The sequence below is a fragment of the Haliaeetus albicilla genome, chromosome 22, assembly GCF_947461875.1.
Source record: "Haliaeetus albicilla chromosome 22, bHalAlb1.1, whole genome shotgun sequence".
Classification (NCBI taxonomy): Eukaryota; Metazoa; Chordata; class Aves; order Accipitriformes; family Accipitridae; genus Haliaeetus; species Haliaeetus albicilla.
In genome coordinates, this window is record NC_091504.1 from 13,707,516 (window position 1) to 13,731,127 (window position 23,612).

Here is a 23,612-nt window from a genome sequence, read left to right on the forward strand (position 1 = left end):
TGTTCATGGGCTTCTAAATATGATGTGTGAACACCCTATAGTGTGAATGTAGGTCAAATTCTATGACAGAACCTCAATCAGTTACAACAGAAAAATTCTCAGGTCTATTATTCAATTGTATTTAGGTAACTCAAGGTAAACGGTGCAGGAATGTGTTAGAAACTGAGGTGCAAGTCCACCAGCAGTACTAGAAGCAGTCAAAATGCTTATCAAAACAGATGGACTGCTGTGCAGTTATTACTCTGAGACTTGTACAGTTTGTAACCTGAAATGGAGACATCATGTCATTGATGGAGAAGGTCTTGGCAAAACTCCTGGCATAATGCTTAATAGAAGTAAAAACAGGATACCTTCCTCATGTAAATATGTTCTGTGTACCTTTTGGTATATAGAACACACTTGTCTAGATATCAAGGAAGACAATACCCTAGAATAAAACTAAACTGAATAATAATGGATCGCTGTTTTTCTTTACGTTTTGTTTATATGAGAAATACAAATTTGGTGGTACTTAGGAGGAGAAGTAAGTGCTGGAAGGACTGCTGTGGATTGTTCATACAGAGCCTTTGATAACATAACTGTTATCAACTACTGTTGAACTAGAATATCAACCCAGCAACCTTCTCCTGAACAGCAGTCCTGTGAAGGGCTGCTGCAGACAACAGCACCCGGGAAAGGTAGTGTATGATGCAATATGTGCAAATGCCTGCTAAGAGGAAAATCCTAGCTCTTTAGAAGTAACTAGTATAGCAAACTGCACATGGAATTCCTTAGCTTGCCTGGGTAAATTCAGAACTAACTAAATCTTGTTCATTCCTGTATTTTTATTCCTGTTTATTGTTTTCCAAGCTATAAATGAATAGCACTCTGCTTACATATTCTCACATGTGATATAATACTGTCATCAAGCAAGGGAAAGAAAGGCAGGAAGAGAAAGGCCCTTTACCATTTGAGGAGAGCAATGCAAGAATGTTCCAGTAGATCATTACCAGAGCAATGCCCATGTTCCTTTTGGTAGTGGATGTCCCTAAACGAGTTTGAAGGAGTGACATTCTTGCACAGAAAGTCAGGACTGTAAACATGTGGCCATAAAGCCATTATACCTATAGGAAATATAAACTAAATATGAAAAAAATTCAGGCCAGGAGAAACATTTTGACTACATACATCACAAATGCTAACTATAGCACACAGCATAATCACCACCACAGTAGCAATGACAGACACTGGTACAACATACTGATCCCAGAGTTTAAGTCTCATTAGATGAGTTTTTACAAAAAGCTTTGTTCCAAAGGAAAACTAAATTTTTCCAGGGTGAATAGATGAAATCTACAATGTAAGACAAATTGTTCCACCTGGTGTTCTATGTTTCTAAAGAACATGCAGTGGACCACAAACTGAGGCAATAGGCATTTTGTTTGTAATTTTAACCAGCCAATCTTTGATGTGATATAAATAGTGATATAAGTGATTTAAATAGAAGAAAATGTGCCATTTCAACATAGGATCATTTTTAGATCATAACCATATTCACACTATTTACTCTTTTATGTATTTTTTTATTATCTCCTTTTTCAGGGTACTGATTTTAGAAATAAATGGTTTCAGGAGGTTCCCGTTAGGTTTTGGGGGTTTTCGTCTGGAAGATATTTTGCTGTTTCACAAATCAGGAAAGTGTTTTCCATTCCGAAATGGGTTCCAGACCTCATTAAATTAATAGCTTTTCCTGGTTCCAGGATAGCAAATCTTTTCTATGCTCATTTTCCTCTCATTTTATTGAGCTAGCCTGCTTAGCTAGGAAAATAATTTGGCAGAAGGAAGGATGTTTCCGAGAGTGGCATTCATTGCTTGAGAAGTCAGTGCAAAAACAGCCTTTGAAAGATTGACTGATTTTTTTTTAAACACAAAACCCAAAATTGTGGCACCCATTGTCTAATTGCTATTAGATGTGAAGGGAACAGGAACTGTAGTAGCTGCATTTGACTATAATCACATCCCACTGGAATCCCACCAGAAGTGTGGTAGAATTTAAGAGACAGCCATTGGCTGTCTTATTAAAGCATATCCTAGCAATATTTTTTTTCCCCTCTGAGTATTACAGATTATAATGCAAGCCTGGAGAAAGAAGAAAGGGTACTCTGTTATGCTTACCTATAGATAACTGTTAAATGAGCACTCACTCCTTACTCACTTCTGCCCTCACTTGTGTTCTCCTTCCTCTTGTTCTTTTGATGTATGATCACGAGCAAGAGAATTAACAGGACTTCTACCATATCACTTCATCCACATCTTAACCAGCAATGTTTTTGCTCAGTAAACCTATTGTCTTTTCATTTCCTTGGACAACACTGAGCAGCCTGAATTACTCCTCACCAGTATATGCAGTTTTCTTCTCCTCTAGCATTTTGTTATTCTGATGTAACTACATTACTATGGAGTTCGTGATGAGTGAGGTATCTCTCCTCTGTATGTGCTAACTAGTAACTCAGCAGTAACAGCAGCATTAGTTCATAGAGTGCAATCTTATTTGATACTTTTATACATGTGTACCATACAAACTCATTATTCTTTATGCAAATATGATTACTCAAGTTTCTCCAGATAGCTTATTATTGCTATTTAATGATGTAACAGTATAGGGACATAAATACTGTTTTTTCCATTGTACACCAGTGGACACTATGACATACTGCTGACAACTGGACTCCATGACAAAATGCCTGCTCATGTGTTGATATCTCACAGTGCACTTTGTGATTCCATATGTGTACCCTGTGCTACCTTAACCCATAAGTTCTTTTATAAAAGAAGGGGCACTTAAAGCTTTGGAAAAGGTCAATGGAAAATGCGAAGCAACTGTTCATAGATTTAAATCCATGAGAAACTCAGATGGATGGCCAATTCAGCAATAAAACGCTGTAGTTGGCTAGATCATATACAATCTAAAACACACAAAAAACTACATTCAACATCTTTCACGCTTTATAAGCAGGGAAAAAAAGAAAACATTAATTTATGTGCTGTGACTTAACACACATTTAGCTGGTTAGTTTGCACTTTCCTAAGAGTCCCTAAAAATAAACTGAAAACGTCTTAAACTACTTATGGCAAATAGAATCACAGGAAAACTCTATTGTTTCCAAATGTGCATTGAAAAAAATGAGTGAACATGAGGTTCCTCTGTAAGAGAAAGAGTCTTAATGGAAGAACTTACTGAACTCTGAAGTCACATGAAGGTAACACAGTGAGTCTTGCTAGCTTAACAAGATTTTATCTGTCAGTACAAAGGCAGCACCTCTTGTTAACTTCAGAATATATGTTTCAAAATTCAACTAATACACTTCCAACATGTCACTTATTTCAGTGAAAACTTACTGAAAAGGCAATACAGATAGAGATTAATACAGATCTGTCTCCTGTGCCATTTCTGCTTTGTATAATATGAAGATAAAGGCAGAAAAAATGTTTGAAAAGTTCACTGTCTGACCCACTCCAAAACATCAGGCTTTCTGACCACAACCAGGCCAAAATTCACATTAAAGATGTGGAAATGTATTTATCAAACGGGAAGGAAAACTTGGGACTTAGGTATCTTAAGATATCTTTCACTGCTTTAAACATGTAAGTTGCAAATGAACATAATCAGTGTGTGATTACAGACAGATGTTGCATGGTTCCTTGTAAAACCTTGTCATCTTGTCAGTCTGCCTGTCTTTGAGTAAGCTCTTCTCAGGCCATGTGTGAATCAACTGCAGTTTGAGGAAAGGGACTACAGGTATATCTTTTGAGGAGGTGCTTATTCAGGAAGGATGTAAACTCTAGAGAAGATTTCTGTGCCTTTTGGGTATAACTAAGATAATATAACTAAGATAATATGCAGCTGCTAACTCTTAGTGAATCTTACCTTGGCCAGTTGTGCTTGGAGTTTGTTCTTCGCATCAGCCACTTCAGCAATACGATTATTAAAGGCCAAGTTTGTACTGATGAAATGATTCCACATCTCCTCAGATGTGCTCTCCAGTCCAACCTCTGCATCCTCTCGGAGCTTGACAGAGTTGGCCCTTGCATGTTGAGAGCACCTGATATTGTGTTCACTGAATTTAGCCCATGTTGCAGGAACTGAAACACTAGTAAGAAATTTAAAATAAGAGGAAAATAACAAAAAAATAAAAGCTTAAGTGAACTACTTTCTTTGAGTGATAATTATACTGAATTACACTAAGTATTCATCCATTGAACTGTGCAAACTGTGCAATCACGTACATCAGGTGATTCTATGGGTTTCATACCCACTTTTTTTTTTTCTTTTTTCCTCTATAAACCAAAGATTCAGCAACAACGAGTGAGGATTTTTGGAGAGCTGTTGCTTCGACAGTGTTTCTATGGCTTGCTTGAATATTGTAGCTGCTAACTAAAGGTCTTAGTGGCCCTGGCGTCAACTCCAAAGTAAGTAGGTTTATGTTTTGCTGTATAAAGAATGATCTTTTCTTGCACACTTGTTGTTTATCGATGCTTAAAAATAGTTTTTCAGGATCAGGTATGTATGTCCACAATGCAGCTTCTTCCTGTCTTTAACAGGCTAAGTGATGGTCTGAGTTCATACCTGCTGTATCTCAGCTGAAATTTGACTCATTTCTCTGTGTCAGGTTTCAGAGTGCTTATGGCTTCGATGGATTATTAGATTATTTAGCAAGATCTCCTGTACATTGCACACCATCAAATTAGATTCAAATACCACCTACTTTTGTGAACCCAAACATTTATCCTGGGGAGACCAAGTTTTGTGTCACTAGCCACCAGAGAACAGGAGATCCCAACCTAGTTTAGGGAAAATGAGCAAGAAACCAAAGGAGAAGGATTGTTACACAGCTCTTCAGACAGCTCTGGTCTGCTGTCAGAGCAGCTCTACCTCATGAGATACGTGTGACTTATATAATAAAGCATGCGGCTCTGACCTCCTAGTAGCCTTCATTATCAGAAGGAATGCTAGCAGGAAAATGGATAAGGCACTGACTTAGGAGTAAGGAGAACTGGAATTTTCTCCCAGCCCCAACACTGTCCTGCTGTGTCATTTGGATAAGTTTCTCCATCCTCTTACTTCTCCATATATTAAAATGAACACCTCTGCTTTAATTTACAGGGCTATTACAGTTAAATTTAGTAATATCTATGAGACAAGCAGAAATGGCTCTACTATGGCAAAGCCTATGAATATACAGAGAAAGACTGAATATAGGGCTCCTGTACTACAAAATGCCACCCACGAATGTTCCTGCTGCAATGTCCCATACATAAACAAACTTTGGGATGCTTGGTTTCATGTCCAAGCTTCAAAGATGTCCATCATTATCATAATTAGTTGAACATAAATCCCAGACTCCGATCTTTCCAAACCAGGAGATCTTTCCAAATTGCAGCCTGAGCCCCTGGCTTGAAAACTGCTGGTGCAGCATAAGCTTCTCTCTTTAAATTCACCACTTTCTTTAATTCATTGCTTAGCCTACTAGATCGCTTCTCTCTTCACCCAGAAATATTTAGCATATTTTATGAAAAGGTACAGATATTTTACTTGCCAAAGTGAAAGGCTGAGACAAACTTCTGTCTGTGTTTAGACTTCTTTCTCCACACAAAACTTTCTTCTAAGAATTATGCCTTTATGTTAAACTTTGTAGGGATAGGTCACTGTTTTTTGAGTTTCACATTTACTCTAGATTTTAATTGAACACTGAGAGTAAATATTAAGGGATGCAAAAAGAAAAAGTTAATTTTGTCAGTGCTTTGTTACTAAGTGGCCTTTTTTTCAGTTTTTCATAGGGTATTCCTCTCTCCAAACTGAAGTACTGATCTTCCTAAATGATTTGGAATTCCTTAGTACTACACATTTATTTAGGCAGTTGCCCTGAAAAGTTTCAGGTAACCAGCCTGATATCATAGTAAAGTGCATAAATCAGTGTACTAAACCTGACCTGACATTGATTACAACTGATCCAGACAATCTCAGTGGACTTTCTGCAGGGTATTTAGTTTGGGGGTTTTTTTTCCCTCTATAGTCTGGTGAATTATATTAATTTTCTCATCAGAAAATTAAATTTCCAAGTAGGTTTCCATCTTGACTATCTGAAATACTTAGTACTTAATCTGTTCTTTAACATTGCTTTTTCAGACTGTGATTTATCTGGCTGGCTCTGCTGAGGCAGAAAACACCTGTTCTGCTCCTGAGTGCTGCAGGTATGTCTCAGTCTGCCAGATGGTTTCAGGAAAATGTGAATTAAAAATGGCATTTCTTTGGATAATGGTTGGTGAGAAAGGAAAAGGGCTGTAAAACTTATACACATGAATCTTCTTTTTACTAGAGCTGACAAGAATAATTTTATTCATAGCTAATCGTAAAAGTAGGTAGTGTTACTAGAGTCAGCAAAATGCCTGCCAAGTTTCCTTTGGATATACCCTCATTTCTGTAGTGAATGAAGTGATCTTTTAATGAAAAGCAAAACATAAGTAAACAAATAATACTGATTTTTTTTTCTCCTTCCAATGAGACAGAGTTGTTATCATTTGAGATTGTGAAGTACACTCACCATTCAAATACTGCTACCTTAAAGAGTGATAAGGGAACTAACAAGTCATTAGCACAAAAACACTGCCCTCTATTGCAAGTTGCTTTTCTCCTGCTATTGCTTTTTGGATTGGATGCAGGTCTTCATGAGGCCACTACTAATTAAAGTTTCAAAACTGTATAGAATTGTTAGTTCAGTAACTTTAGTTCAGTCTGTAATGCTAAAGCTGTGCCAAATATTTTTGATCATCCTGTTTAATACATACCTCTGTATAGCTCAATGGACTAATTTCCAAATAACCCAAGCTCTTTTTATAGAAAAAAAATACAGTCCTTTGTGTACATTGCATGCTGTTTACCACATTGCACTTAACTGTACATCTTAGCTGAATTTTGATTTGATTGGATGTGGTTTTGAAACCTGAAGGCCACAGAACAGTGCAAATCAAAACCAGAGGGAGACATCTGCGCAAGGAGTTGGAGCGCAAGGAGTTGTAAACGATCATCCTTGCTGAAGAACACAGCTTGCTGCACATCAGTGCTGTAGGTGCTGCAGACTGCCAGCTTCTGTCTGGCCTCCAACAATGGCAGCTGTTAGGAGGCAGGGAATAATTGAGGATGATGGAGGATTTCAGACCAAGGAAAACCAGTGCCATACAAAGAGAGAAACCACTTCTTTCTATATCACTTCTCAAAGATAAGGCTAGGGCTTGTGCTGTTACTAGCCTCCTACTTACAGCAGGGAGCACGGAAAGAGAAGACTACAATAGCCACTCATACTCACGATCCATCTGCTTTTTCCACTCCATGGTAAAAGCTGATGCTGTCCGATGTGTTCCTGAGGTTAAAGCACTTCTCATCAATAAAATGGGCTGAGTTTTTGTCAGAAAGATCCTGCTCCAGAGCATGCTGTGCATCTCTCATGATGCTGTGAAAGGGAAAGACTTACCTTAATCTGAACGACCTTTAATGCTGTTCTGCTAAATAGTTAATTGCTTTCATTACGTTCCTTCAATGCTTCATTTTATAGTTTGTTGGCATTTAGTGGCTTGAAAACGTTTGGTGGTGTAATTTGGCTAGAGGGAGCTGCTGTACCATTCATCTCTTCTAGCCTCTAGCGAGTATTCCCCAAAGAATTGTATTTAACTCACTGCATTTAATAATGTTTGTCATTTTGCTGACAGACAACCACAGGGATGGAAAACAACAGGTAGTTGTTGTGTGGCATGAAGAAAAGCCTCAGAGTAAAAGGGAGGAGGTTTTCAGTGATAGCCTTCATGCCAGCACAGCTGTGAGAAAGAAAAGGGCAGACCTGAGTTGTGGTTTCCCACCTCTCTGATTTGGGGGACAAATTCAGTTAGCATAATCCCAATTGTACATCACTAGAAAATCTGTTGAAATATTTTTGCTTATCTTGATCACAAGGAGGGAAATATGTTGCTCCATCTCTGCTTTCTTACCCACAAGGAATTTTTGGAGTAACTTAATCTCCTTTGGCTCTTCCAAAAGGGGGGAAGGCCTGGTAGAACTTGGGCTAGAATGAGTAATATGGATAAAGAAAGACTCAAAGTCTTGCTTTCCAGTGGATCAGGAAGACAGCAGACATACTGACATTTTTTGCTGTTTCTGTGTTGTACTTGTCAATTGGCATTACTATCGGTCTGCCTGATGTGGTGACAGAACTGAATCAAAGGTAACCAGAAATGCCAACCTATAGAGCTAGACAGGGTTCATGCCACCAAGTAGGAACTTAGATTTATCTGGTCATATACCCAATAGATTACAGTAGTGGGATGAATGGCAGAAATGCCTCTAACCTGACTTGTGCAAGTCCTGACTGCCATTAATAAAAGCAATTGTTTATAAAATCTACTTATGTTGTTTTCTCCTATAATGTAATAATCAAGAACTGTACAATTTTATCTTCCTTCTGTGCACTTGCACTGTTTCTTTTGAGAATCATGCCATGTCGTATAAACATGACTTTTAAAATTTGTCAGTTCTGTGTAGTTAACAGAACACTGTATTCAGAATAGTTTTACCTAATTAAATGATAAGACTTAAATGTAATTTGCATTTACTAGGATACTTGTGTACTCTCAAAGAAATCAAATGCATTCCGAAGCCTTGCATAACAAAAACATATAAATATACATAAAAATAATTTAAGACCATTCCATAACTCATCTCATACCTTATGATGTGCTTAGATTCCTGTTTCTTTTGTCAATAATAAATTTCTTTTGAATTTAGTTTTGTAATTAAAAAAAAAAAAAAAATTCCCTTTGAACTTCACTCCAGTATGCCACACAGCAACATTGGTACAACTAAGCTATAATTTTGGTGTCCCTGATTTTAATGAAGGATTTCAGATTAAACTTGACTTTAAAAATTGAGTCACAGTCATCTTTAAATAGTAAGTATTGCCCTTCTGTAGTTTAACATACAAATTCTATCATTGGTGAGAATTAGCAGTGGAGGGTAATGAGCATCTAACAGGTTAAGTCTCTGCTTTTGCCTTTGCTATTTTCAATCTGTCGTTAGATACTAGCTAACACTGAATTCAACTTTCCTATCTTTAAAACAGCAATTAAATGTAAAGTCTTACCCCAGCTGTTGACTGATTTTCTGTGCAATTTTTGTCAATATTTCTTGACAGTCCTTGAATACATCAACTTCCTACAGTGGAAAATATACAGTGTCAGTGCTTTCATCAAACTTCATTTGTTTTAGTGAATTTTCACTTCTTATTTCGTATTCTAGATGTTGCAACCATCTCGCATATCTCAAAGGCAATGTAGATCAAGAAAGGATGTGTTTTGGTCCCTCTCTTCCTCAGTGCTACAAAGTTGTTGTTTTGACTTGGTTTTGTATGGCTTTTTATATTATATCAAACATGTTAGTCGATTTTATTGGATGGAGTCATTCTAATAAACATAAAGTCAAATTTTGCTTGGCTTGGAAGATACTTGAAACATGAACCTTAATCCATTAAGCTACCCTCTCTAACTAATTCTGCATTTTCCTAGAACAATACAAATATTTTGATAATAGTGGAGTAGGTTGAAAATTTATCTGATTTCAGAAACGGGCTCCCTAAGGAAGTATATTATAAGAGTCTTCAAAACTGCAAGTATTAGTCAAAGAAATTCAAAGCCAGGTTCCACTCAGCTTAAAATAAATAAAAAATACTCAAACCAACCACATTGAAAACTATGCAAACGTGGTAATTACGGTCCCTCAAACAATGTTATGATGTCCCAGCCTCTTTCCTTTTTAAAAACTCTGGTTTAGCCCAACATACCCTCTTACCTAAGTGTGTACAGTTTTGTGAGTTTTGGAATAGGGAATACTGTGTTTTAAATTATGTGGAAGTCATTAAGACACCCCAAATTTGAAAATGCAGGCTCTGTCTTTGTACTTGTACAGTATGTGTAGGAGTGACAGCAACTTTAGAACTGGCTTTCCTGTTACTACAAAATGAGCCTTTGTTGTCCTTTATTGTCACTATCTAGCTTGCTCCACATTCAGAGCAGTGCTTGGGGAGGTCAGGCAAATAGCCTTTATTTTTCATTTTGAAAAAATAGTGTTTTCATCTGCTCATGTGGAACATTTAGCAGTATTTCATCCTACCCTGAATTCTCATGCTAAATTAAGTGTTGAAATACTTAAGCTAATATATATTAGCTGCTTGATTCTTCATTAAAACTCTGAAACTCCAGGTTGCAGGCTGTAGGCTCTGAACAAGCATCTCAGTTATCCAAGTGGTCTGCACATTCTTCTGTATCCAGAAAAGTGCTTGAAGCAATGCCATTGCCCCAAAATGTTCTTTCCTAGTATTTTCATTCTCATACACATCCAATATAACATCTTTCAAATATGTTAGCAAAATGTTATTTAATTTTTTTATTTAAAAGATTTAGCAATCACTACTATCCATCTCATTTTCTTTGTTCAGTAACACTATCTATATAGCAAGGCAGTAAACCAGCATTTTATATTGTAAGCCCTAAGAACTTCTGAGATTTTATAGACCATGCCCAGAACACAATCTTGATAAATGTTTCTACCTTGTTTTATAGGATCATGGAAGATAGAGCTGGACAAGACCTCACAAGGATGCTAGGCTAGTCGTTTTGCTCCAGGAAGGATGAATAGAATGTTAACCATCCCCAATATATATAGTTTTACCAAATTTCTTCCTCTTTCCCCCCATCCTCAGTCTTCCAAACAAATGAAAGGAAGAAATTATTGCAGTGTTCTTACCCTGATAAATATTTAGTTGGATTTTAGTTATTTCCACCATTTGAAAAATAAACTAGTAAGTCTAATCTTACCTTCATGAGGTTCTTTTCCACATCGTCATGAACTAAGTCTATACCCTTCCGCTTCTCACGGTGGTACAAGCATTCTAGGGCTATCTGCAAGCAAACCAAGGAACATTTGCAATAGGCTCACTACTGCACTGTGGAGTGAAACCTTGAACCTTGCTGAAGGGGCCACTGAGCTGACGTGTCAGGTAATGACCATCTATTGAGGGTGGAACAGAACAGGAGGTGGTTTCATTGCGTCCAACTGATCCATCTTAGTGGCTTATTCCTACTTACTTGTTAATGCATACTTTTAAGGATTAGCTGCCACCATAACTGTCATATGATTAGCTGCTTATTGATGTGCAGCAAAGCCTACATCTCAACATGACCAAGCTTTGTTGTAACTTATGTGGATTAAAACACCTGTGTTGTTCTACACTCATCCGTAGCAAAATCCTTTAATCCTGTCTCCCCTCATCCTCCCTTACCCAATGCCAAAGTTTGGAAGTTTCATTCCTATACAACAGAATGACTGCATAACTACAGTCATTGAATAGAGAATTCAGTTAATCTGCCCCAGCAGGTTAACTTTACTCTTAATGTCTCATCCACTTGTTTATTACCATACTAATAAATGAAACGGCATTAACTGGTACAAAGCCTTTCAGCAGAAAATGTTCCCTGAATAGAAAGCATCCTCAGCCTGCCACTCTGAATCAGGACAGATACAGACAACTAAAAAAGTCATTATTGAATACTGAATTTTGGTTTTCTATTTGTACTTACCTAGAAGCACGATAAAAGTAGCTTCTATCAGCAGTATTCCAGATGTTTATGACGGAACTTTGACTCTAGTCTTTGCATGTTTTGAGTTTTTGCTAGGATCATTCATTGAGTCTTATATTACTGTGGCTTTTTCTGTTGCAATTAATTTGCCTTTAAGATTCTGGAGAGCTTCCAAATGTAACGCAAATGATATGCTATCTAAGTCAAAATATTATTTTCACCAAGTAATAGCAGAAAATTCAGAGCTAGATAAGAATATTGGGATATTGCAGCTTACAGGGCCATCTACTGCTCTCCTGTAATGTACCTGAGTGGACCAGGCAGTGCCTGAGGGTGACTCAGCTTCCTGGAGCCTCAAGCAGAAAGGAAGGAAAAGAGGGCATAGAAATGTCTTGATAGGTTCCTTTGTTGACTTTTATATATAACACCCATGGTGGCCAGGTTTCCTTCTTACTGAGGGTAATGTTTCACCAAGATCTGTCTTGATGATAATAGTAAAAGTCATACTAGTATTCAACAGAGATAAAGCCGTTTTCTTTACATGTTCTGCAGTGCAGTCATGAAATAACTAGCTATGTCAAGCCTACCTTCAGCGGTCCTTGCATTTCATCTACAGCACATTCGAGCCGGTTCTTTGCTGTTTCCAAAGCTTGAGTCTCTTTCAGCAGACACTCTAGCTCATAGGTGAGCTCAGATCTCCAGAAATCAATGCTGGAGATCCTCTCTCCCAGGTTTCTTCTACTGTCTTCTTGCATCTGATAAGTCAGTTGATCCTTATCTTGTATCAGTCTCATTGAATCAGCGTTCAGCCTACCAGCGCAGCACCTGGAGGCTTCAGAGCCTTTTAATTGAACCATGTTCTCCTGGTGCCAGTCACGAGTGCTGTAGCGGGCGTGCAGGGCAGAGCGTAATGCAGGCAGAACAGTGGGCGGCGGTCCAGTGGGATTAAATTGCTTGTTAGAGCCAGGAGGGACTGAAACCACTCTGTGAAGCAGGCTGGGCCTCCAGGAGCTGAGGTGGCAGTAGCCTGGTAGGTAGTAGGACTTATAGGTGTCCTTGGTGGTGCTCGTGGGAGCTAGATCCGGGAACAGGCAGCTGTTCTTTGTGCCACAGTAACTGGCTAGCTGCGTGGTCCCCAGAAACTCCATCCTGCACTGGGCTCAGGCAGCCACCCCCGGGCTGTCCAGCAGCCACTCTGACATCCCCGGGGCCTCTGCCACCCTTCGTGGGGCTGCGCAGCGCCTTGTGACACAGCAGAGGTGTCACAGAGTTCCGAGGGCTGATCGCCTTGCCGCAGGCTGAAACCCACCTGGGTCCCGATGGTCTGGGGGGCCTCCTTTTGTACCTTCTGTCCTAGGCACGTCGTTTTTCCCACAGAGAGGCGGTGCTTTCCCCTGCAGAGCAGCACCGTCCACGTTGGGACCCAGAGGTCTAGACAAGGTGCGAGACTATTTGGTTACAGTGCAGAGGGATTTGCCAAAGGCTCACTCTGGACGGGTCTATAGGTTTACCTTCAGTGCGCTTACCTTGAGCGAAACGACATGTTTTACTTCAGAGTGGTTCACATACATCAGTTAGTGACTGCAGAGAAACGCAGCAGTGGAGACAAGCCTTCCGAACTGAAACACAGACTCTGGAAGTCATCTCTTAGGATTGTCTAGTGATCTCTGCAGAGGGTTTGGTCCAAATGGACAAAAATAATATATAACTATCTTGGGCCTTGCTCGTCCCCTCAACTGTATTCATCTTCCATAAAAAGTGTAAAAGATGGGAGAGACCTTCCGATGATGTTGATTTTTCTCCAGTTTAAAACATTGAGTAACTTCTCAGATAACTAACTTTTCTACTCTTTCCTTTCAGCCTTCTGGCCTGTCTGGCAAAAAAACTGCTGCTGAAATTCAGTGCTCTAAAATTGCATTGCAACCCATTTGCTGTGCCAAGAGCTTTGAACATAAATAATTATTTGTAATTAAGCACTGTATTTCACTATCCTGAGTCCTTAAATCAGCACAGATTTCTTCTAGGTTGAATGCAAGACAATTGCAATCGTTTCTTCGTCTCCAGATATATAACTATGAAACAGCTTGTTAACCTTTTTTTCAACCTGGGGAAATAAAATATATGTATGTATATATATGCATTACATTACAGCATACCTTGTCTCAGAAAGCTAGTGTGACATTACACCCCAGCTAAAAAAAGTAGAGGTAATTTTAAATAAATGGTCATTGTAAGTTAAATTTATCTTCTCATGATGTTTAAAATATATACAAATCTAAGTGCTAACTGTAGGGCCGTGAGGTATGGGCATTGGAGCTATGCTCGGTGGACAGGCACCAGCTTGGGGTGTATAAACAGGGTAAGATCAATACTGCAAATGCTCACACACACAAAAAACTTTCCTCTTGCAATGACTGATGGAACTCATTCTCAGCAGCTGTTCAGGAGGGTAAAGTTAATCCCAAGCATGAGAAATTGTAAGAGTGCTGGCAGAGTTCACCCCTGAGTTCAGCCTGACTCAAACACTATAAACACTATAAAGCCCATTTTTTGCCCAGATACCCCTGCATGAAGAGCCCTTGCTGGCACGGGGGAAGATGGGTGCTGAGGAAGAGATTTACTTTTCCTTTTTGGTGCTTTTTGTGAGGAATGTTCTATATAACCTCGGGAACAGGAAATGATCTGTTGGCCCCAAAAGAAAAATATTTGAACACGTACCTCAGTTTAAAACGTGGAAAGCCCTGCTGACATCAGTGAATCTAATCCATATGTTCGAAAGGAAGCACAGACCTAAAGCGCTGTACTTATGTACTGACCTGTGGTCTAAAGCAGAGCCACATTTTTAATACAAAAGGTACAGTATAAATTTCTCAGATATGTCTTACTGGCCAGTTCCTCCCACTCCAGACATTTGAATTTGCTTAAACATTTGGATCTACTTCCACATGACATTTTTTTCATTAGTTTCCCATAGAAGATAATTACAGAGCAATAAGTACAGAAGTTGTACAAGTATCAAGTAGCGATGAGCATTTACCTGAGGTAAATCTACTTGAAATGGAAATAGCATATTTGTTAATGACTGAAAAACAGAGGCCAAACTCCTCAAACACCTTAATTAAATGTATTTTAACTTTTTTTTTCTAAGTATTGTTTTGGAGGCAGACAGTTATTCAGAAGTTTTTGTGGTTCCCACCGCCCCCGTGTGTTCTTTCTAAAAACCTTGCAGTTTTTGAAGTGGAAAGTGTACATAAAAAGATAACTTTGCAGTATTTTTCTCGTAAAAACACAGATTTAACACCAGGATGTGCTGTTACCTTTTCAAATATTACCAGATACTCTTTTCTCTATATTGTGTTTCCAAGGTGAGACTGCCTTCAATAGTAACTTAAACACTTGTATGTTTAAACAATCAAGTTTTCAGACTATTCAGTTAGAAATGGGAATACCTGAGACTCTTGACTGGGCTCAATCAGAAAAATACCCTTTTTATAGCACTCTCAACCAAGCAATAGAAGGAGGCTTTGCGAGCAGGAAACATACTGGTTCACTCACAGTTCCTCCAAAACCACTGCCCCGACCTGCCTTTCTCTCAAGCTTGAGTCTCCATCAGTGGTTTTTAAACTGGAATTCGTGGGCGCTGCCTCTGGAGTAATTCAGTCTCTCTCATGGGAAGTAACCAAGACAAGAGGGACTGTTGTTTTGAGGCTCGTACCTGTTATGTGCATCTCCAGGAGAAAAACTGAAAACTTCTTTAAAGGATGTGAACATATTGTGTGCGTTTTTCCAAAGCAAAGTGGTTACACTATTTAATGGCTGATTCTGAACACCAAAGCTTTACTCATGTAACAGCCATTGAGATGGCTGTTGCTGCATCTACAATGGTTGGGACTCTGCACCGTTTTAATCGTTAACAGTACTGTGAGAACTTTATACATAGGTAATGGGAAAATGAAGGGAAGGTGAAAAGATTGTCAAAGATCTTGGAAAACCATTTTCCTCCTCATCAGACTAAATATGGTTCCGTGATTTAGTGCTCATTTCTACATAGATGGGAAGCATTTTGAGGCAGGAATTGTCTTTTGCTGAATGCGGGTAAGGTATCCCCTGTTGGGGATTCTCAGTCGGTCCCTTCAGGTGATGCAGTTTTAGAATTGCAGTCTGCACACACAGCTTTTAGTCAGGTGTACTGTCAGTTTGTGCTGGGCTGATGAGCAGTATGAGGAATAATCACTGATGTTTGCAATCTGTAATTCAGTTCTTAGGCTGTGATGTTACCAATGAAAGGGAGGACAAGGCTGTGCTCAGGCAGCCCTGGGAGAGACAGAAAGGGAGCAGTGACTGGGGTAAGGTGGCTGGTAATAAGGTCCAGACTACAGGTCAAGCTGGTGCACGCTTCTTTTGTTTGGAAAATTAATTTGTTACTAATGTGTTTCATTAATTTTCATGTACCAAATACAGCGGCTGTGTGGTTGCTCAGAAGTTGATTGGCCAAGTTAAGGTAGAATAATCTTCCAAATGAATGTACCTGTTAAGTTAATAGAAATTGTCTACCAGTGAGGTCCAGAAATTGGAATATATTCCAAATTGCTATGAAATATAGGAACGGCGTGATTTTACTGAAACGATAGATAAGCTCCTAGGCATAAAACTTCTGCAACACAGAAGCGGAGCGTATTCGCCCGCAGTACTTTCCTTGCGGGCTGTGCAGCACCGCGCTCCCAGCTAAGCCGACGCGGCTCCGGGAGTACGTCTCCTCCGAGCGGCCGGCCGCCCGGCGTCGCTGCGGGGCTGGCTGCGCGGGCGCCTCCCTTAACGCCCAGGTTTCGGCACCGACGTGGGTCTGCGGCACCGCCGCCGAGCGCCTCCGTCCGAAGCGGGTCCAGCGGAGAAATGTCAACGCCGTCGATGAGGCCTCTCCTTGAGCTCGTCCGCCGGCGGTCTCCGCTGGTCTCTCGGCTGCCTACGTGCCAGCCCTCTGCCGAGGCCGGTGCCGCCGGCTCGCGGGAGCGCTGCCCGGCTGAGGGCGAGCCCCGGCCGGCGGCGGAGCGGAGCCGCCTTCCCGCCGGGGAAGGACACACCCACCCGCTGCGGCGGAGCCTCTTCCTCTTCCTCTTCCCGCGCCGCTGCCCACGAGCGCCCCCTGGCGGCAGCCGGCGCCGCCGGCGCCTGCGCGCGCGGCACGCGGCTCCCTTCCCTAAGCCCCGCCTCTCCCTCGCCCGGCGGAGGGTGACGCGGCGGCGGGCGCCATGGCTGAGGCGGCGGGCGGGCCGCGGCCGGACGGTGAGGGGCGCGGCGCGGCCGTGCGGGGCGGGCGGGCCGGCCGCCGCCGCCGGCACTCGCGCTCCAGCTCTTCTCGTCCGTTGCAGACTGCCCAGGGACCAGCAGCGCCCAGGCGGGCAGGGCCGCCGCCTGCCAGGGATGCCCCAACCAGAGGCTCTGCGCGGCCGGCGCCGCGGCCCCGGACCCGGGTGAGGCAGGCCCTGAGGCGGCGGGCGCTGAGGGGCCGCGGGGCGGGGCGTGTGGAGGGGGGCGGGGCCAGGCCCGGGGTGACGGCGGCCGTGTCGCCCGCAGCGGAGGCGGCGGAGCTGCGGGAGCGGCTGCGCGCCGTGAAGCACACGATCCTGGTGCTCTCCGGGAAGGGCGGCGTGGGGAAGAGCACCTTCAGCGCCCTCCTGGCTCACGGGCTGGCGGCAGACGAGGCCAAGCAGGTGGGCTGCGCGGGGCGGGCCGGGCCGGCCGGCCGGGCGGGCGCTGCGGTTTGAAGCCCGGAGGCGGAGGGTCTCGGAGCCGCGGGCGGGAGGAGCTGGCAGGGGCCAGCACCCGCGGGCGGCGTCCCCGGGCTGCTGCCCGGCGGCACACCGGGAATAACCAAGCGGGGGCACGGCCGCACTGATCGCGTTCCCCTTCTCGTTGAGGGTTTGAACTTGGTTCGTGTACTAAGGGCGCTCGCGTGTTTTCGTTGCGTGATTTAGACTTTGGAGACAGTCCTGCACGAGCTTGTTTCCAGTGGGGTGGGTTGGATGGTTGGTTTGTCTTCCAGGTTGCTCTGCTGGACATAGATATCTGTGGGCCATCAATCCCTAAAATGATGGGTCTAGAAGGAGAACAGGTAAGTGAATGCTCAAACATGTTGTTTAAGGGACTTCTGCTCAATTTTTCATTAACTTTTTAGGGTTTTGTAGATTTAAAGCTTGTAAAAGGACTGCTTATTGGGAAATGTGTGTGGCGGTGGGTAGGGAAATAAAGAAGGTGAGATGGAGAAGTTCAGTACAATTTAGTTTGTAAAAAGAGTTGTCCGATTTCAGGATGACCAGTTCTGCAGACTTAACTTTTACTGCGTATCGGCCACATATTCATGACTACTTAAAGCTTAAGCAATGTTAGCATGATGCTCTTTATCAAAGCTAGAATATTTTATATGAATATATAAAGTCACAGGTACATTTCTTGCAAAAAGGTTGAACAGTTATTACTCACTTACTAATGGAGATCTGGCCCTTCTGCAGTTTTTAACTCAGCTGCTCCAGTAAAGCAGTATTGTACCTATAGGCAGGAGATCTATTTACCCTGTTTTGACTTACATTACATAACACATGAATGTCCATACCTTTTTCTAATGTAATTTTATGTGTCACTTCAATTTTCAGGTTCATCAGAGTGGATCGGGATGGTCTCCAGTGGTAAGTTGGTGCAGCTGTTTCAGAAAGTTTGTTGGGTTTGTTTGGGTTGGGCACCATCTTCCAAGGTGAAAAACGAGTGAGGGAGGAGCAGAGGGTGCTTCTATTAATTCTTTTTGTAATGACGTAAATATCTAGATTCTGTAGAATCTGGATACAGGCTATATAGATCAGAGTATTAAATTTATTTTGTTAATCACAATAATACAATATTTCTAAAATAACCTTATTATTTTAAGTGTCTCTTGTTTACTGATTTTCCTAGTAGACTATAGGTAATAAGCGTAAGTTACTTCATTTCACTGGTTTTGGTTATCACACAGCTGTATAGTATGTCACCTTTTCAATGACAGACAAAAAGTGTCTTACACCCCAAAAAACCCTCGTTAATTATTAGAAAATGCAGGGAAAGTTTTTGCTTGTGTATGCTGTTAAAAAGACAGCTTGATGCTGAGAGGGAGAGTTGCTTTTAGCCTTCTCTCCAGTGATTTCATAAACCACTGTAAATCTTACTACAACTGGATTTTTTTCAGTCTGTGAATGTAGTTGGTAAGCATTGCACAAAACCTGTAGGTTTTAATGGCCTTTGATAAAAGGGATGCATAAGGTTGTTTGCCTTTATTTTCTTAATGTCTCCGCCCCCTGCCTCCCAACTGCTTTTTCTATAAAATCTGGGTTTAGAGTTGGTTTCTCTACTCTTTCTTCACTGTTCTGTATGCTTTACTGAGTTTCTGCACTTCTCTTTCAGTACGTTGAAGAAAACTTAGGTGTAATGTCAGTGGGGTTCTTGCTTAGTAGTCCTGATGATGCTGTCATCTGGAGGGGACCAAAAAAAAATGGTACGTATCAAGCGTTTTCAACAATAATTTATGTACTTGAAAGATTTAATATCACGAGCTTGTTTAATTGTCGTGGCCAGCAACTAAGCACCACGCAGCCGCTCAGTCACTCCCCACCCACCCAGTGGGATGGGGGAGAAAATCCAGAAAAGAAGTAAAACTTGTGGGTTGCGATAAGAACGGTTTAATAGAACAGAAAAGAAGAAACTACTAATGATAATGATAACACTAATAAAATGACAACAGTAATGATAAAAGGATTGGCATGTACAAATGATGCGCAGTGCAATTGCTCACCACCCGCTGATCGATACCCAATTAGTCCCCGAGCGGCGATCCCCCGCCCCCACTCCCTCTCTCCGCCCCCCCCCCCCCCCCCCCCCATTCCTATACTAGATGGGACGTCCCATGGTATGGAATACCCTGTTGGCCAGTTTGGGTCAGCTGCCCTGACTGTGTCCTGTGACAACTTCTTGTGCCCCTCCAGCTTTCTCGCTGGCTGGGCGTGAGAAGCTGAAAAATCCTTGACTTTAGACTAAACACTACTTAGCAACAACTGAAAACATCAGTGTTATCAACATTCTTCTCATACCTAACTCAAAAACATAGCACTGTACCAGCTACTAGGAAGACAATTAACACTATCCCAGCTGAAACCAGGACATTAATGAACAACGTAAGTATAGTATAGTAAGCTATGTGAAAAAGTGAGTGAATGGTTACCTGTTTTCTTTAGTTGAACATACTCATTTGATGGAGTTAGAAGCTCAACTCTGTATTTTTTTATTACTATTTTTTTTTTAAAGCCTTGGCAAAACAAGCTTTTCTGTACTTAAGTTGACAAGTCAGAAGAGTCTGCATGCCTAGACTATAAAAGTTGAAGTAGACCCTAAACTTTGAAACACAGGGACATATTTTTTCTCCCTTCCACTTTCTTATCCTTTCTTTTAGGGTTGATCAAACAATTTCTTCATGACGTGGACTGGGGTGAAATCGACTACCTGATTGTAGATACGCCTCCAGGAACATCAGATGAACACTTATCTATTGTGCAGTATCTCAGTGCAGCACACATAGACGGTGCTGTTATAATCACTACCCCTCAGGTATGAGAACTTAATTCCCATTGATAGAAGCATCGTGGCAGTTAAAGCCAATCCTTGGTTTAGAGTCTCTATTTACCTTGAGAGAAATGATGGTACAGAATCTAAGGGAGTTGACTTTATTGTTCTGTGCCTACAGCTGGCTGGTTTGTGAGTTAAATGGGTGTCTCAGTGGAGTACACTCAGGGGATCTGAGTGGGTCACTAAAACCACTGAGCAGTTCACAACCAAGCTTTCATGATTTGTGTGGTGAAGGGAAAAGCAGTATTTCAGTTCCTTCTTCAAGATTAGAGTTTGCATCATTGCAAATCTGTAATTTACCTGCCAACGGCTTAATGCCCAGAAGTCAGTAAGAAGTTTAGTTTTTAAGTGATAAGATGCGCACTGTTTGACACCATGTGAAGTAGCCTGTTGCCTCCAGTAGGCAACTTTGTGATGTGCATTTTTAAAACAAAAATCAGTCCCTGGGGAGATGAAACAGAAAACACATCAAATTCAAACTTCGGCTTTAATGCCTGCTTTGGAAAGGAACAGGAGATCAAACTAGCAAAAGACACGTGGGATTTCTACAACAGCTGAAAGAATAAAATGTGAAGGAAGTGAAGTGGTGAGGGCGATATCAGATAGGTGGTGAGGGAAGGAGAAGGGAACAGGAGAACTGAATGAGGTCAGGCATATATGCGAAAAGTCTGAGGGGATGATAAGCTATTTCAAATTTAATTTGAAAAGAGACAATAAGCATAAGCCTGGTGGTTCTTGTCCTTGCCTGCCCTATTGAGAATACCAAGGGTCTTTCTGTAAACTGAAAATGTAAAAAAAGTTACATTTAAAGAACTAAAGATGTGAGATTAATATAGGACATAAAACATAAATACAGCTGAATCAAGTCAGATTTCAAAACAACCACGTTCAGTAGGCTAGAACTGTTGTACCTGTCCTGTTGCTAAAGCACATAACACAGGTTTATGTTCCTCAAAATATGAAGAGAGCAGTAATAATTCATTATGAACTTTCTTTAAAATAGCTCTAAGGATGTCACTTAATGGGTTTCAGCATCCAAACATTCCACTCAAAATAGCAGTATTTCCTAATACTTGTAGGAAGTATCACTTCAGGATGTTCGGAAGGAGATCAACTTCTGCCATAAAGTGAAACTGCCAGTCATAGGTGTTGTGGAAAATATGAGTGGCTTTATTTGTCCAAAGTGTAAGGTAAGGCTATCTGTATATTAAAGCATTTTTTTATCTTGATGTTGTCTGTGTATAAAACATTGCTCCAAAAATGCCTCGTTCTCAGAATTGCAATGTTTTAACTCTGGTTTTCATGTTGTCCCAGAATGAATCACAGATCTTTCCCCCAACTACTGGAGGTGCAGAGAAGATGTGCCAGAACTTAAATGTTTCCCTCCTGGGTAAAGTGCCTCTAGATCCTCAAATAGGTAAAGTTACTGTATTGCACTACATTTAAAACAAGTTTTTCCTCCTATACTGACGTCATTACTGGAAAACCCTGGCTTGGACACTGATAAATTAGAATATTAAACATTTTATCTCTTAGATAAATATCCACTTCTAGATACAACATTTTTTTGAATCAAAAGTTACTGGAACTGTGACATAGCTTGGTGTGAAAAGAGGAAAGCGCTAGGATAATTTCCTTAGCCTGAAACTTTGTCTTGATCAAGATTAGATTATGCATCTTTTCAGCTGTATAATCGTATTCGAAGTACAACATGTCTTTCTCTTTGGTGAAATCACCTGGAAGTGCAGACTGAGTAAAATCGTAACTACTGTGAAGAATAGTATCTTGTAGACATTAAGCATTAAAACTAGCGCTTTAACTTCACTGTTACTGGCACCACCCAAATTCTGTTGTGGATAGTGAGAAGGCCTGGTTCCTTGCCCACTGGCTATTACCAATTAATACTTGATTTAATAACATCAAGGAACAGGTCAGTACTTCCAAATAATGACTGAAGGTTTCTGCCAATAGTATTCCTTTGTAAAACTGTAAGCTGTAGTTCTAGTTACATTACTGACATAAGGATTTCTTAAAAGGAATAGATGCAAGTGGCTCTTTGGAAGGGTATAACTGGTAGCAGGATAAAGGGTAAAATAAAGAAAAGTTCATAATTTCCTGTTGCTTTGCTTTCCTGTTTTTCCCTGTCCTTCAAGGAAGAAGTTGTGACAAAGGCCAGTCTTTCTTATCTGAAGCACCTGAGTCTCCAGCTACATCGTCTTACAGGAATATCATTCAAAGTAAGTCTGAAAATCACTGTGCAAATGAATCCTCTCAGTTCTGAGCACTTTGGCAATACATAAAGGTGCTAAACAGAATTACGTTATTCTGCCACAAATAGTAAAAACAGATGGGCATAGCAATTATGAAAGTAACAGATGCAAACACTATGTTTGCTTCTGGGCATCAGTTAGGACAGGCTTTTAAAGTGATAATGAAACGGTATTTAATAACTGGTTTCAATGTTTGGTTTCAGTCGTTAATTTTCAGAAAAGATGAGTGTGTGCTTGCTCTCACAGAAAAGTTCTAAGATTCTCAAGCAGGCCTGTGGAGGAGGGGTGCTCACCATAGTTGAGTACGCTACAGCTGGCTGATTATTGCCTCCACTTCTAATTGTAATTGCACAAAAACCCCATACAAAAACTACCTAAAGAGCTGGTGATATGCAGTTTAAAAATACAAACAGCTGGGAAATTCCTAAAGCCATTTTCACTGTGATAAAGGCCCAACTTGTGATAATTTGTACCAATAGGGGACAGAGTGACGCAGCAATAACTAACTCCTGATGTGCAACTGAAATATTTATATTGCTTTTTCCCTGTCTTTGCAGGAATTCAGGAATACTGTGATCAACACCCTTTTCAAGAAGAGAAAATTATCTAATCTATGAATGGAATAAAAATGTAGTTCACATTTAATTATAGAAAAGTAACTTATGCCTTGATTTAATAGAAGGAATGTATTCTTTTTATATATTGCAAATAAATTCTTAACATAAATGTTCTTGCCTTAGTTTTTTTTTCCATAGTTCAAGATTCTTGTAGTTCACAAGTGGTCTCAAAGCTTGCTAGAAAGCTGTAAAACTGAGTCTTCGTCTGTGTTACGTAAGGAGCAACCTGCCTCCGGTGTCATGGTACTAACGACCTGAATATGAAGTTGGTGTTTGAAGACACGTGCATACAAGATGTTATTTAGAAAGCTGAATGTAAAATACAGTTCGCTGACATGGGGACGTTGTGTCTAATGTATGTACTATGCACGTGCATATCTTTCCTTTCAGTGGAAAAGATCTGTATTTAGAGGGAAATTCAGTG

At 40.9% G+C, this 23,612-nt stretch overlaps 2 protein-coding genes across 3 annotated transcripts in view; one reads left to right on the forward strand and one right to left on the reverse strand.

Annotated features, from left to right (window-relative positions):
- Positions 1 to 13,543, reverse strand: part of TEKT5 (tektin 5) — a 28,162-nt gene extending 14,619 nt beyond the window's left edge. Inside the window, exons 1-5 of the mRNA XM_009917143.2 lie at positions 12,246 to 13,543; positions 10,897 to 10,980; positions 9,168 to 9,238; positions 7,344 to 7,487; positions 3,908 to 4,130 (exon numbers count right to left, since the gene is read on the reverse strand). Coding sequence (XP_009915445.1) covers positions 3,908 to 4,130; positions 7,344 to 7,487; positions 9,168 to 9,238; positions 10,897 to 10,980; positions 12,246 to 12,806 — 1,083 coding nt within the window. The 5' untranslated portion in view covers positions 12,807 to 13,543. The remainder of the gene's footprint in view (positions 1 to 3,907; positions 4,131 to 7,343; positions 7,488 to 9,167; positions 9,239 to 10,896; positions 10,981 to 12,245) is intronic.
- Positions 13,544 to 16,847: 3,304 nt separating this feature from the next.
- NUBP1 (NUBP iron-sulfur cluster assembly factor 1, cytosolic) lies at positions 16,848 to 23,301 on the forward strand. Of its 2 annotated transcripts, XM_069809927.1 has the most exons (11): positions 16,848 to 16,941; positions 17,028 to 17,129; positions 17,233 to 17,369; positions 17,702 to 17,770; positions 18,309 to 18,341; positions 19,087 to 19,177; positions 20,129 to 20,283; positions 21,381 to 21,491; positions 21,616 to 21,718; positions 22,455 to 22,538; positions 23,129 to 23,301. In XM_069809927.1, the coding sequence occupies exons 1-11, from the start codon at positions 16,908 to 16,910 to the stop codon at positions 23,179 to 23,181; spliced, it is 972 nt and encodes a 323-aa protein (XP_069666028.1). In that variant the 5' UTR covers positions 16,848 to 16,907; the 3' UTR covers positions 23,182 to 23,301. The 2 variants fall into 2 exon arrangements, with proteins under 2 accessions (XP_069666028.1, XP_069666029.1); XM_069809928.1 differs by lacking the exon at positions 17,702 to 17,770.
- The last annotated feature ends 311 nt before the right edge of the window (positions 23,302 to 23,612 follow it).